At 61.3% G+C, this 13,556-nt stretch overlaps 3 protein-coding genes across 5 annotated transcripts; all 3 read right to left on the reverse strand.

Moving 5' to 3' along the window:
• Positions 1–1,879: 1,879 nt before the first annotated feature.
• Positions 1,880–5,762, reverse strand: LCNL1 (lipocalin like 1). Of its 2 annotated transcripts, none has more exons than XM_075054756.1 (7): positions 5,502–5,761; positions 5,055–5,194; positions 4,399–4,469; positions 3,621–3,731; positions 2,955–3,056; positions 2,665–2,690; positions 1,880–2,086 (listed from the first exon to the last, which is right to left on the reverse strand). In XM_075054756.1, the coding sequence occupies exons 1-6, from the start codon at positions 5,595–5,597 to the stop codon at positions 2,665–2,667; spliced, it is 546 nt and encodes a 181-aa protein (XP_074910857.1). In that variant the 5' UTR covers positions 5,598–5,761; the 3' UTR covers positions 1,880–2,086. The 2 variants fall into 2 exon arrangements, with proteins under 2 accessions (XP_074910857.1, XP_074910858.1); XM_075054757.1 differs by lacking the exon at positions 1,880–2,086 and adding an exon at positions 2,096–2,243 and having other exon boundaries at positions 5,502–5,762.
• Positions 5,763–7,029: 1,267 nt separating this feature from the next.
• On the reverse strand, positions 7,030–9,787 carry LOC142043770 (lipocalin-15-like). The gene is made up of 7 exons (XM_075055329.1): positions 9,427–9,787; positions 8,672–8,811; positions 8,388–8,452; positions 7,987–8,100; positions 7,431–7,532; positions 7,291–7,312; positions 7,030–7,130 (listed from the first exon to the last, which is right to left on the reverse strand). Exons 1-6 carry the CDS (start codon positions 9,580–9,582, stop codon positions 7,299–7,301), a joined length of 591 nt encoding a protein of 196 aa, XP_074911430.1. The 5' UTR covers positions 9,583–9,787; the 3' UTR covers positions 7,030–7,130; positions 7,291–7,298.
• A 709-nt stretch (positions 9,788–10,496) lies between these two features.
• PTGDS (prostaglandin D2 synthase) lies at positions 10,497–13,529 on the reverse strand. Of its 2 annotated transcripts, none has more exons than XM_075054678.1 (7): positions 13,360–13,529; positions 12,052–12,191; positions 11,859–11,935; positions 11,580–11,693; positions 11,218–11,319; positions 10,960–10,985; positions 10,497–10,659 (listed from the first exon to the last, which is right to left on the reverse strand). In XM_075054678.1, exons 1-6 carry the CDS (start codon positions 13,456–13,458, stop codon positions 10,960–10,962), a joined length of 558 nt encoding a protein of 185 aa, XP_074910779.1. In that variant the 5' UTR covers positions 13,459–13,529; the 3' UTR covers positions 10,497–10,659. The 2 variants fall into 2 exon arrangements, with proteins under 2 accessions (XP_074910779.1, XP_074910778.1); XM_075054677.1 differs by having other exon boundaries at positions 10,497–10,663.
• Between the last annotated feature and the right edge of the window lie 27 nt (positions 13,530–13,556).

Here is a 13,556-nt window from a genome sequence, read left to right on the forward strand (position 1 = left end):
CCGGGAGTGGGGCTGGGGCAGGAAGGAGGGGAGGGCTGGGGGGAAGGTGTTCTAAGGCTGGGTTTACTTCCCATTAGCCTTGCTTTGATTTGTAGTCAATTAAATTGATTTTGTTTCTTCCCCAAGTTGAGCCTGTCTTTTGCCCATGACCGTAAGTGGTGAGTGATCCCTCACAGTCCTTGTCTTGACCCATGAGCATTTCTTTATATTTTCTCCTCATCATCCCACCGGGGCTGGCGGGGAGCAGTAAGCAAGTGACTGCGTGCTGCTTTGTTGCTGGCTGGGCCTAAACAACGACAGAGGGCTGAGGGACCCTGGGGCGCTGTGGTGGGGACCCCCCATCTGCTCTGCACAGAGGGGACTCACACCCAGAAAAGATCTGAAATTGCAGCCTGTGTGCATCCTGCTCTGGGACACAGGGAGAACACAGACGGACAAAAGGAGGAGTGCAAAATGTCAGTGGCAAAGAGAAATGATCTCACTGCTGCCTGGCAGGGTGATGCCTGCACACTGCAGGAAGGAAATATTTGGCTGGAACACAATGCGGAGACACCGGGACTCCCCGTCACACAAAGCCCTTGGTGAAGGGTGTTGCAGGCAGTGGGATGTTTTCATCTGCGTCAATACACGTACCAAAAACAAGCCTCGAGGCAAAGCTGTGTGTGGGCCCGGTGCTCTTGGGAGCGTGGCAAATGCTGAACTGTTCCAGGCTAAACTGCCAGGGAGAATTCCTGCTGGAAATGCTTGGCTCCTTCCAAAGACAGTGGAGATGTTGCTGGGTTGGGAAGTCCCAGTGAGGTCCCTCGACCTGCTGTTGCTGGGAAGTGTCAAGATCAGAATAGGCAGTTTCCCAAATGTATTTTCCCAGTCTGTGGGAGGGGGAAGGAGCACCTGGGAACATCCTGAGGTGCTCAGCTGCTGGGACGACACCTTCCTGGGGCACCTGCTACCATCACGCAGCAGCAAGGCAGATCTCATGCTGAAACGAATGCCTGGGTGACCAGCCAGGCTGGCCAGGGATGGGCAGCATGGAAAAGCCAGGAGAGAGGATTTTGGAGGAAATTCCTTTTCCAGGAGAGGCACAAGCTGCTTCTTACCCTGCCAGACCTCAGTGCCTGCAAGCATTGCCCAAGCCCTGGAGATGAGCATGCGTGAGGTGGCAGGGCTTTGCTGGGGACGCGAGTTACTCTGGGCAGGCTGTGGCTTCTCCCAGGTGGATTTGAGGAACTGAACAGAGCAGGAAGGGTGGATGGTGTGGGATTTCAGAAATATAAATTCAAAGGAACACAGTCTCTAGAGGCAGATGTCCACCACCACCAGATAATCTGACTCCAGTGGGGTTTTTCTCTGCATAGTGCCCAGGGACAGAGACCATGCACAGCCCCGCACCAGCTCTCCAGGTTTTGATCCAGAGGATTCAGACACCCACCTTCCTCCTTCCACCAGCCCTGCAGCACCATGGGGCTGAGAGGTCCCAAAGCTGAGTCTTGCCCCTACCTTGGCCCAGCAAGAGCTGGTGGACGAGCGGGGCTCCAGGGGAGCAGAGGGCTGCAATCGCAGCAGGGCGAGTGGAGGTAAGGAGAGTTGGATAGTGGTGGTGGTTGCAGCCCTCCAAACTCCAACCTCAATCTCTGTGGCCAGGTCACACAGCCTTTCTCCACCCAGCCCGTTTTGCCCACGGGATTTCCAGCCTCACTGCATCCCTTGCCTCACCTCTGCCTGGCCGTGGTCCTGCCCCATGAGAGGCACCCAGGAGGGAAAATACTGGTGGGTTCCAAAACCGCCCTTACTTGGGTGAGCTCAACCCAGAATTGCCCCTGGCTCCTCACCATCCACAGACCCCAGGAGGACAAAAGAAGGGACCACACACCTGAGCACCCCAGGTTCTCCCCAGACAGCTACACCAAGCTCTGGGGTAAGTTTCTGTTTATTTGGCAAAAAGAAGCAACTGCGCTGAAGGAGCAGGAGACCTGTCAGAGCCTTGACCACCGAGGTCGGAAGAGGGATGGCGGAGCAGCAGCCTGGAGCTTCAGAGTGTGGGTCTTGCATCACTCAGCAGGAGCATCCACTAGCTAGCCCACACCTCCTAGAAAACAGCCAGGAGAGGTGGGCTGAGTATTTGAGGTGAGGAGGCCAACAGAGAGGGCCAAGCAGAGCTCTCCATCAGGATCAGTGTGCTTTCTTCCAGTTCTCCCCAGCTCTGTAGGGTGAGCCATCTCCAGCGATGGATTTCTAGCTAACCCCTGCAACTGAATGTGTATCAGTGTGGTGGGAAATCACATGCCAGGGTGGACCAACAACATGTTTTGCATGGTGAGACACCAACCCAACCTCTGGTTGGTTTTGCCAGTCCACAACTCCAAGGTCCCTTTGGCAAGAGCCGGTGTCCTGGCCCTCACTGCTGGATGAACTCAGCAGCTTTCTCCACCGAACCAGTGGTTTCAGATCAAGCGCCCTTGCCCACTGCCGGGCAGCTGCACCATGGGGGTCCCCGCTGCAGAGCAGCTCCAAAAGGAATGGTCCTACCTGGGTGCAAGCTCCAGCACAGGTTCAAACAACTTGGCCCCCACAGTAATTCAAAGAGTTCATGGTGGCCCTTGCTGGGGCACCAACGGGGACTAATTTCCAGCTGAGGAAACACTGTGTTGCACAGCAGCAACTCACCTACGCTTCATCGAGGCTGCATTCCTCTGTGAAAATAAAGAGAAAGGGTGAGTCTGGTGCTGTGGTCTGGCTAGTTCCTTTTAGCACCCAAAACAGACAACCCAGGAATGAACTTGAGCGAGGCAAAAGCCACCATGTGCCAATCCAGAGCACCTCTTGCTACCAGCACTTTCTTCTGCCAGCCCAGACCACAAAGTGGTAGCAGTGATGGGCTGAGCTGGTCCCTGCTGGCATGTCCTGGCTCCCCATATTGCCCAAGCCAGCCCAACACAGTGCTGGGCAGTGCTCACCCTGGCTGGGCAGCATTGTGATCATCTCATCAGTGAAGCTCTTCTCCCTTGCAAGCTTCTTGAACAGTGCTGTGATTTTGGGGCTCACCTGCTGGGTTCTGCCTAAAGGCAAAGACATGAGTTAGCTCCAGGCTGTGGCCTGTCCCTGCATCTCCGGGGCAGCTGGTGAGTGTGCCCAGGTGAGGACAGGATGGATGACGGTCCCTGAGAGAAGGCTAGAGGCAGTGGTGGAGGTCCTGGAGGGTGGTGGTGGCCAGGCACGAGACACCCCTCCCAGGGGACAAGATGAAGCAGAGGTCCTGGCACCAGCACAGTGTCTCCTCTCTTGGTTCCCAACCCCACCGTTTCTGCCTCCCTCACAGCAGGACCCCAAGCTGTTCACCCCATTTCACCAAGCAACTTACCCAAGGCCATGGACTCCCAGCACAGTGCAGAAGCCTGAGCCCCAGCCTCCCCTGCCAGCCCCAAATCACTGCCCCTTCCCCTGCTGCGCAGGGGACACACAGCAGCCCCAACCCCACTCTTGCACCCCTCCCAGGGCCGGAGGGCAGTGGTGAGGCAGAGGATTCTCCCACAGGCCCCCCGACTCCTGGCCTCTTGGGACACTATGAAGCACCCTGACACCTCCCAGCTGTTCCCCCAGTCAGCCTGCCACTGGCTACGCACTGTAGAGCCTCAGCATGTGTAAGGTCTTCCCGTCCTTCACTCTGGAGACAAAGATAACTGCGTACGTCTTGCCATCAGTATCCACCACCCGTGCTGTTTTTTTGCCTCCCTCTGCAAAAGGACATGGAGGACAGTGAAAAATTAATTACATCCTCCTGAGAACTCCCACACTGCAAAAGGACTGTAAGAGTGTGAATCAGGATGCCAGGGGCCAGGCCCACCCAGCCCCTTTCTTCTGTGTCGTGCCCCCCCCCCCCCCAAGAGGTTTTTCCTCTTGCTAAGGCTCCTCTGAAAGCCTGGGAGAGCCCACAGATCACAGCAGAGCAGAGGGATGGGAAGGTGAACGCAGGAGGGTCTGGGGATGGTCACTGCAGACAGCGGAGTAGCCTGGCCAGTGTCAGACTAACACTTGGGCTGGGGATGGTGGGAAACCACTCTTGCTTCATCCCTTGGGAGCATCCATCCACAGCCCCTTTGCAGACTGAACCTGCTTTTCCCGAGGGTTTAAGCTTGGTCTGGATGTGCCTTATCCCAGAGCAGCTTCCTAGAGGGAGGGAGTGTGTGGCGGTCTGCCATGTTGGTGGGACACCAGCCCTGGCATGGAGCAGCCCTGGGATGCAGCTGGCAACCGGCCGCAGAGGGATGTCCCACCCAGGACCTCAGGAGAGGCAGGCAGGCACCCCCGAGGGCCACGTCCCCAGGGACAATCGGCTGCTTCAGACAGGGATGATAGGAAGTGCCTTTGCCCCGTTCTGGGTGCTGGGCTCTCCTGACTCACCAGAGCTGTAGTATTCACCCGGGACACCTGTTTCCTTGTAGATCGACTCCCGTTTCTTACATCCCTCCGGTCTGCAAAACAGTGAAGGACACTCTGGCTGGGATGAAGTGACTCCCCTTCCCCTGGGGATGCTGGCTCTGGGGTCACTACCCCAAACGTGGGACTTGCTGTTCAGGGATGGGTTGGTGTGGCCAGGGTGGGGGGGGGCAGATGCCACCCTTGGAGCAATGAGTGCCTGGGCTGGTAGGGCACAGCGCTGGCACCCAAGGATTGTCCTGTGGGGTCACACAGCCATTCCCTTGCTCATGCTCTGAGCTTCTGGGATGAGGCTGGTCCTGCTGGGAAAGCTTTAATCGTAGGGTCCCTTATCACCCTGCTGCATTCCTGCTGGGAACAGTAGTGTCTCAGCATCTGTGGTGGGACGACTCCTGGCTGGTGCTGCCCTGAGCCTGCCTGGCCTGCCCTGAGGAAGGGGTCTCCACGATGCAGCTCTCCTGAGCCCCTGTTTTAAACCCTGGGGCTGGTGGTCTTGCCTCACCCCCTGCCCAGGTCTTTTGTGGGTGCTGGCTGGAGGCACCCAGGTGGAGACCTACCGGTGAAGGTCCACGGAGGAGGTCGGTCAGTGAAGCCTGTGGAGAAACACGCTTGGCACTTACGTGGGAATTGCAAAGGAGACCTTCAGGTCGCCCTCCCTCAGGACTGCGATGCTGGCCATTGCCATCTTCAGCTCATCCTTCTTTTGGAGGTAGCCCTCAGAGTCGGAGGCCAGAGCAATAATGTGCCATTTCCCTGCAATCTGGTAGCGAGGGTGGGCTGTGAGTCTGGAGGAGCAGGCAGGGGCTGCCCCATCCTCGGGGACTGAGCCAGGACACCCTTAGGCTATGGGACACATGCATCTCCTCCAGGCACCAAAATCCCCGCTGGGGCACCTATGCTGGAGCTGGGTGACTGCCCTCATCTGGGTGTGACAGCAGAGCCAGTGGTGGCTGTGGTGTCCCCTGCTGTCCCCTGCTGTCCCCAGTACCAAAACACCTCTCCAGTCCCCACCCTGGTGACCGGAGGCCACGCTCCCACCTTCCCTTCCCAGGGATGTCACAGATCACCTTGCTCGTGTCCAGTCCCGCAGCCCCCAAGTTCTCAGCCTCCGCACGCAGCAAGCAGAGCAGGGCCAGCCCCAGGCTCAGTCTCACAGTCCTCATCTCGCCGCAGCCTCCTCCAGCTTCACCAGCAGGATGGAAAGCAGTGCTGGTGCTGCTGGCTTTATAGCATCGTGCTCTCCCTCTCCTCCACCCACCCCAGCGCTGCTGCGTGCTGAGCTGCACGGATAATGCTGCTGGTGTTGGCTTGGGCAAGGTGGTGGTTTTGAAGGGCTGAAGTCACCTCAGGGTAAACAGCCTCCTGTATTGCGGAAGAAGGGAAGTGCCTGAAAGCTGCAAGAAGGGGCTGAGAAGCGGGGTTGCAGGAGCTGTTGCACCAGTGCTGAAATTTAGGATTTTCCCGGTTTCCTTAGTTGCTTGTGAAAGAACAAAGAGTGCTTTTGTTTCCCAGCTGGCTGCCAGAGGGCTGCTGGGAGGAGTGGGGACGTCCTTCCTGGCATGGGCTATGGCAGCACCATCACCCTGTGACCCGTCACGAAGGGGCTCAGTGACCCATCCCTCTGGCCAGGCTGGCATCTGCCCAGAGGCTGCCGCTGGGATTGTGCCCACACCTAGGCGTCCGCACGTCGCCAGCATGACCTGGCCCCACAGAGATCACCCACCTGCTGTGGGGCACACAGGGTCCACAAAGTGGGGTGCACCCATAGCAGGGCAGGCAGAAGAAGGGGTTTGTGTCACTGTGGGAGTGTGTCCCCTCCTTCCCAGGGTGTGATGTCTCCTGTGCCCTGGATCTGGCAGGCTCCTGGGGTCACAGCCCCAAAAGGGTCCATAATGCTTCCTCACAGCCCTGTGCCTGGCTAGGCACCGAGGGACCCCCACTCCAGGGCAGAGGGGCAGTGAGGGGGATGAAGGGCTGCCTCCACTCTACAGGAGGTGGAGGCAGATGGATGCTGCCCTTGGGACTCACGGCAGCATGCTCCTGCCTTGGTCAGTGGGCAGATGGAGGGACCAAGGGGGATGGGAGACAGGCATGGGAGTCCCAGTCCTGCCGTGCATTTACCCTGGGCAGTCATGGCACAGCGCCACTCCTGCCTGAGTGGCCCTGGAGGGGGACTGAGCAAAGAACGAGGTGTCCTGGGGACGAGCTGCCTGCTGGGAGTCAGAGCCCATGCAGGCAGGGCTGGGCAACCCAGACCTGCTCCCCACGAGCCAAGGTGCATAAACCCCTGTTCATCCCAGCTTGATTCTCCCCTGCCCACATCCCTACCAGCTACCCCACTGCACCTTCTCCATCCTCTGCTCCCCATCCTCGCCATTCTGGGTGCAGCAAATGACACCACAATGGAGCCCCCCAACGCCCCTGGGGTGCTGAGAGAAAGGGTCAGATCCAGGACCGCTGGGCTCAGGGTGCCTGGGGACCCTAGCAGCACCCCTGCTCCTGCCAACAAAAGCACCGAGCTCTGGGGCAGCTTCTGCACCTATTTATTTAGGAGGGTGAGGCATGATCCTGGTGCAGGGCAGTGGGTCCGGCAGAGCCTGGCTGGGGAGGACGAGACGGGGCGCCACAGAGGTGGGAGCAGAGCCCTGTTTCCACCAGGTCTGGAGAACAGATGGCCCTGGTGTTGGCCCCTTCAGCTGCAGGGAGGCAGGACAGATGGACGAGCAGTTAGAGCAGGGGAAAGGCAATGTGATGCAGAGCCCCGAGGCAGGTGGGGGCCTCCCTGGGGTGCTGCAAGTCCCTGCTCAGCCCAGGCCATGCCAGGAGAGAGACCCGGCTTCCTCCAGCCACACTCACCTGATGCCCTAGGTGCACTGATCTGTTGAAAAGCAAAGAGAGGGGTGAGCATACATACCATGGGCAGTGCCCTGAGTCCCCACGCAGCGTGCCCATGCAGAAGGGCTGTGCATGTCACCCCGTGCCCTCCTGGCACTCACCTGACTTGGGCAGGATGGCCAGCATGTCCTTGGTCAGGCCCACGGTGGGGATGAGCTCTTTGAACTTCTGCAGGAGCTGGGGGCTCATGTTCTGCTCCCTCGCTGCAGCCAGACACCCAAAGCAGGGGCTAGTGAGTGTGAGGGGACCTAGCAGCGAGCCCCACACCAGGGGTCCAGCTCCCACAGGGCAGCGATAGGACCCCAGGGAAGGGCAAAGGCAAAGCCATGGACGTGGAGGGTGGACACTGGGCAACCCACAGCTGCCCTGGGCTGGCAGCAAAGGGGCACAAGCCCCTTGGGATGAGTGACCCACCCACCTGGGGTGGTGTGGGGCCGCTGAAGGGGCTGGGGGCCTGCAGCTGGACTGGGGATGAACCAGGGATATTTTTGGTGCAAGGATTCATTCACCCCAAAATGAATTCCCTGGGTGCCAGGACATTGGGTGCTGACATTGGCGTCTGTGGGAGGTGGTGGGGAGCCCAGCCCCTGTCCCCCACTGGTGCCCGTATCCCTCCCCAGGGAGCCGTGGGAGCCCGTCCCCAGTCCTGACACCCACTGAGGAGCTGCAGTGCGGTGCTGGGCTCCTGCCTACTCTGCTGGAGCTCGTGCACGATGGCGTAGCAGCTGTAGTCCGTCTCCATCACACGCAGGTCTCTCTTCTCTAGTGCTGCTAAAGGACCCCAGACAGTGCCCAGTTGGGCAACATGGCACAGCCTGAGCACCTTGGTGGCCCATGCTGGGGCTCACGGCTCAGGGCCTGAGCCCCAGATTTGCCTGAGGTGGGTATGAGAAAGGAACCCCTGTGTGATCCGGCAGAGCCGCAGCATGACCTCTTGCCGAGCAATGGAGGAAGAGGGGCCAAACCCGCCTCCCACTGCTCCCCGGGCATGGGGGACCGGTGATACCCACCCTCCATTTCAGGGTGTCCATGGGTCCGTTCCCCCCATCCACACATACCCATGTAGTGCCCTGCCTGCCCGCTTCGCTGGAAGAGCAGCTCAAACTTTTGGCATCTGTCCAGCCTAGAGAGGGAAAATAGAAACACCAAACATGACTGGATGCCAGGTGGGAGGGCAGCGGGGTGGTGGGGCAGGGGGGAGCCCAGCCCACCCGGGGGATGTGCCAGGGCGCAGGCAGGACCAGGCGCCGGCAGGGCAGCGGGTCCGTGGGAGGGTGTTCCCTTGGTGGGGAGGGCAGTCCTCTTGCCCAACTGGGACAAGGCGAGCATGATGGGCACTCACAGGGGCCAGACAAGCTTCATAGCCAGGTCCCCCTCTGGCGTGAAGCTGATGGTGGCGATGGACGACTTCATCCTGTCCTTCATCTTCAGGAACACAGAGCAGTTGGAAACGGCAGCTGCGACATGCCACATCCCGGCAAACTGCAGCAGGACATCACTAGTGGGGTTTGGGGAAAGCCATGGGGACCTGCCACCTGCCAGGGGGACCTGCCACCCACCATAGAGGACCTGCCAGCCTGCAGTGGGGGACCTGCCACCTTCTGTGGGAACTTGCCACCCTCTGTGGGGACCTGCCAGCCTATGGTGGGGAACCTGCCACCCACCAAGGGGGACCTGACAGACCATTGTAGGAACCTGCCAGCCAGCAGTGGGGGAACTGCCACCCTCTGTGGGGACCAGCTAGCCTAACATGGGGACCTGCCACCCACCTGTGTGCAGGACACCCTGCCCCGCCCCGTGCCAGGAGGGCAGGCGCAGCGTCTGGCCCATGTTCGCTGGGGAAGCACTGCACAGTCGGGGGCATCACAGCCCCGGGTGTTCGTGTCCCTGCAGCAGGGCCACCACTGGGTCTGGCCACAGTGGGCAGGAGCTGGCCAGGACTAACCCAGTTTTGAGAAGGCATTCATGCTCTCATGGAAGCTGCCCAGGGTGCCTGGGGGTGCGCAGCCGTGCCCGGGGATGCAGCATGGGCACCCTGCCCCAGCCAGCCCCTCCAGCCCATGCAGGACCAGCCGGGAGGGCATCCTGTGCCATTACCTTCTCGATGTTGAAGCCCGGCTGCACGGGGACCTCGGCCCCTGCCTGCAGCAGGCAGAGCAGAACCAGCGCCAGGCTCAGCAGCGCCGCCGTCATCCTTGCTCCAGGGGCTAGATGCAGGCAGGAGAAGCTGCACGGACCTGCCTCTTCCTGCATCCACTTTTATAGCCCCCACCGCTGGCAACAACCCCTGCCCGCCCTGGCTTTATGCAACAGGTTACACAAGAGAAGGAATAACTTGTACCCGTGTTAGGTGACAGCGTTGGCCCCTTCCCTCTTTAATTGCCCAGTCCCAGATGAATGCAGCCTTGTGTGAGACCGAGCCTGGAGCACGTTGGGGACCAGGCGATGCCCCGTGCCCGGTGCCATGTCGGGGGAAGGGAATAAAGTTGCCCCAGTGCCCCCCTCCTTGCTGTTGCCCACTGGCCCCAGGGTCTGACAGGGCTGGGATGGATCCTGCCTCAAGGAGGAGGACAGTTGGGCCAGTGTTTTAGCCCAGGGTTGAGCCACAGCCTGGTGCCCCCCAGAAGGGGTTGTGGCTTCCCAGGCTGCTGGCAGCAGGCACAGCCCCTGCTCCCAGAGATGGTCTGGGCTCATGGGTGTGGAGAGCAGGCGGGCAGCCAGGGCTGAGCCATGTCCAGCACTCACTGCCATCACTCTGGTTCATGTCCATCCTTCCCAAAATTTTTGGAGACACCCCCCCTGCAATTGCCCATCACCCCATCCCCATGCTGCCAGCCTGCTCCGCAGCAGAGAAACTGAGTCTGTGAGGCTGGGGTAGCCCAAGGTGCTGGATGGGGCAGATGGGAGCAGATCCCGCCAGCAAATCCCAGCCCCAGGGTTCCCTTCTCCCTGGATGGGGCAGGTCTGGTGGCCAGGCAGCACCATGGCATGGGGTTGCAAGTGCACAGGGGGTCCCACCCTGGCGGCCCCATGGCCAGGAACTGAGATCAGCCCTGACCTCTGGCACCAGCCCCAGCCTGGCCCACTGCCACCAGACGTGCTTCCCCCTCCCTATCACCCCATTGGGGCTCCCCCCCGCGATGACCCAGCAGACAAGGGCAGGGGGCTGGTTTTATACGGGCTTTAATGGGGACATGGATACAGGTGTGGGGTGTGAAGGCAGGGAGTGAAGGCTGCTGCGGTGCTGGGGATGCGCTGGGGACAGGACGAGACAGGAGAGCCACCAGCTCACGGTGCTCTCGGGGCTCTGGCCGGCAGCAGCTGGTGAGTCTACCTGGAAGAGATGGAGGGGTGAGGGCGGCTGAGCTGGGGGAGACGGGGGAGGACATCAGCCCTGCCAGCCCTGCACTGAGTGGGTGGGCACCCACCACCCAGGGCCTCGGGCAACGAAAGAGCCACCCTATGGGGACAGGTTGAGGGATCCTCGCCAGGGGTAAGGGGGACCCCAGCAAGAGGAGCAGCCTGGGGTGGCCGGGAAGGGGATGGGGACTCTGTGGGGTGGAGCAGCTCTGAGCACCCCCCATACCCTCTCGCAGGGCTGGTCTGAGCCCCAGCAAAGGCAGGACTCACCTAGGCAGCATCTGCCATGCATTTGTCTGCAGGAGGAAGAAAAGCGGTGATCAGCTCCTCCAGGGGCTGGGGTACCACTGCCCCTCCCCCCCCAGGGACCCTACGTGGGGTCACCCCATTGCTGGCCCTGTGCTGGCCCCACAGGGAGGCAGGGACAAGCCAGGAGCGTCTCCTCCCTCTCAGCCCCCCACGGTACCTCACCCCCTGCTCCCCACTGCCCTCCCCGTGCCCCCAGCCTCTCCCACTGGCTGTGCTCACCTGTCCGAGGCAGGATAAGGATCTCTTCATCCGTCAGGCCCTGCTCCCTGGAGAACTGGGTGAACCTCTCCAGGCGCTCGGGACTGAGCTCCTTCGTCCGGCCTGCAGCCAAGAGCAGGGTGAGAGGCAGCCCCCCCCACTGCACCCCTCAGTGAGGGGTCACGCTGCCCTGGGGCATGGACAGCCCATCAAGGGACAGGTTCCCCAGGAAGGGGGTCCCGACCCAGCCATCCCATGGGTCACCCCCGCTTGGGAGATGCTGCTGCCCTTCTTCCATAGGAGAGATCCCCCACAGAGCACATCCCAGGGGGTCCCAGGGTGGTGGTGGGGTGGGTGGCACAGGGGTGCTGGGGCAGACGTACTGTAGAGCAGCACCATGGTGGAGGAGCCGGTGCTCTTGGAGATCTGGGTGGCCACCAAGGCATACTCCTCGTAGTTGGTCTCCACCACGCGGATGTCGTGCTTGCTGCCCCAGCCTGTGGGAGACGGGGAGGGCACTGCTCAGCCCCGGGCACCGAGCCAGCCCTGAGGTGCTCTGGCGAGCGTAGGAGCAGGGATACACGACAGCAAGGATGGGCTGAGAGCTGTGGGCACATCAGGAGCTGCCCCGCAGGAGGATGGGCTGGGAGCCAGGCACTCACGTGGGCTGCTGTAGCTGAACCGCCCCGGCTGCTCCGTCTTAGTGTAAAGGCTGTTCCTCTTCTCACACTGGTCACCCCTGCAGCACGAGGACATCAGAGGGGCTGGGGGGGATGCTCCAGCCCACACATAGCCCCAGGCATGGCACCATGGGGGAGCACCCCCTGCTTGCCCACCCCATCCACATGCCCGTACTTGGGGTAGGTGGAGGTGACCTCCAGGTTCCCATCTGCAGTGATGGAGATGACTGTGGTGCACATCTTCATCAGGTGCTTCTTCTCCTTGAACCAGTTGGAGTTGGAGGCCAGGCCGATGCTGTACCATCTCCCCGTGAGCTGCACACAACCTCCGCTCAGTCGCCAGCCAGGCACAGACCCCATCTCGCCCCTTGGCCACCTGCCAGCCCCAGGCCAGGCCACTTCCCCCTCTCCTGACAGCCTGCACTCCATGGCAGGATGGCATCCTGGGGTCCTCATCCCCCAGGGAACTGCTACAGCTCTCAGCGTCCACAAAACCCAGTGGCCAGGAGAGCCCTGGTTTACGACATGCCCTTTGCTGCCTGGCACTTGGGGTATTTCCTTCCTCTTCGCCCCAAGCCTGCGGAGGGGTGACAGGACTGCCTGGCTCTGAGATGCCATTTCCATCCATCTGCGGGCACGAGGAGGGGTCAGGACCCTGGGGCCAGCAGAGCTCATCCCAGCCCGGTCCCTGGGGCTACCCAGCTTGGTGCACCCAGAGGGGAACTGTTGGCCTTGGAGATGGGCTGTGCTGGGACCACCCTTGCAGACCATGCCAGACCTCCATCCTTGCACGACATGCCTCCATCCCCATCACCTCCTTGGGGTGACTGTGTCCCCCAGGACCCCTCTGGGGGCTCCCTGGAGGACCAGGCAGCATGGCCCCTGCCCTGGCTCAGTGGGACCCCAGTGCTGTGGGGCCAGGCCCCCCAACGTGCAGCCAGGCTGGGCCTGTCCTGCTCTGGGTCCTGCCCATCATGGGGGGAGGAAGGGGAGTGCAAGCACCCTGAGCCTGCCAGCACCCAGGGGCTGGGAGGGCAGAGGGGTGTGGGGGACACCCCAGCACAGCAGCCCTTGGTTTTTTGGGACCCTGGGTTGGAGGGGTGGGATCCGTGTTGGGGAGGGGGGTCCATGGCCCATCTCCGCGCTGCCTGCCAATCTGAGCTTGCTTTTCTCAGTCCCCCCTATAAAATCCCTCTGCAGCTACACCCACAGCACAGGAGATGGCCTGGCTCCACGCCTACTCGGTCCTGCCCCACAGACTGGAGCCTGGACCCTGCACCCCCTCCAGAGCCACTGAACCCAGGCCCTGGGGGCTCCCCAGGGACAGGGGGCTGCGGGTGCACCCGCCACCCTGCCCCTCCCAGTGCCAGGGCCAGCCTGGCCCCAAATCTACCTGCAACACCATCTCTGCACATTTTCAGGGCGAGGAACCCCCGAAAGACCCCGAACCCCCACGGAGGTGATGCCGGCCGGGCTGGGTCACCTTGTCCTGCTGGAAGTCGGTTTGCACAGGAACGCTCTCCTGTGCATGCAGTGCCCCGAGCAGGACCAGCCCCAGGACTCCGAGCAGCGTGGTGTGCATGTCTCTCGCCGAGCCAAGCTGAGCCGAGCCGAGCAAGAGGAGCAGGCAGAATGCTGCAGTGCCGGAGAGTCAGGCAAGCCCCTATTTATGGGCAGGCT

This window comes from Buteo buteo, chromosome 23 (genome assembly GCF_964188355.1).
Source record: "Buteo buteo chromosome 23, bButBut1.hap1.1, whole genome shotgun sequence".
NCBI classification, from domain to species: Eukaryota; Metazoa; Chordata; class Aves; order Accipitriformes; family Accipitridae; genus Buteo; species Buteo buteo.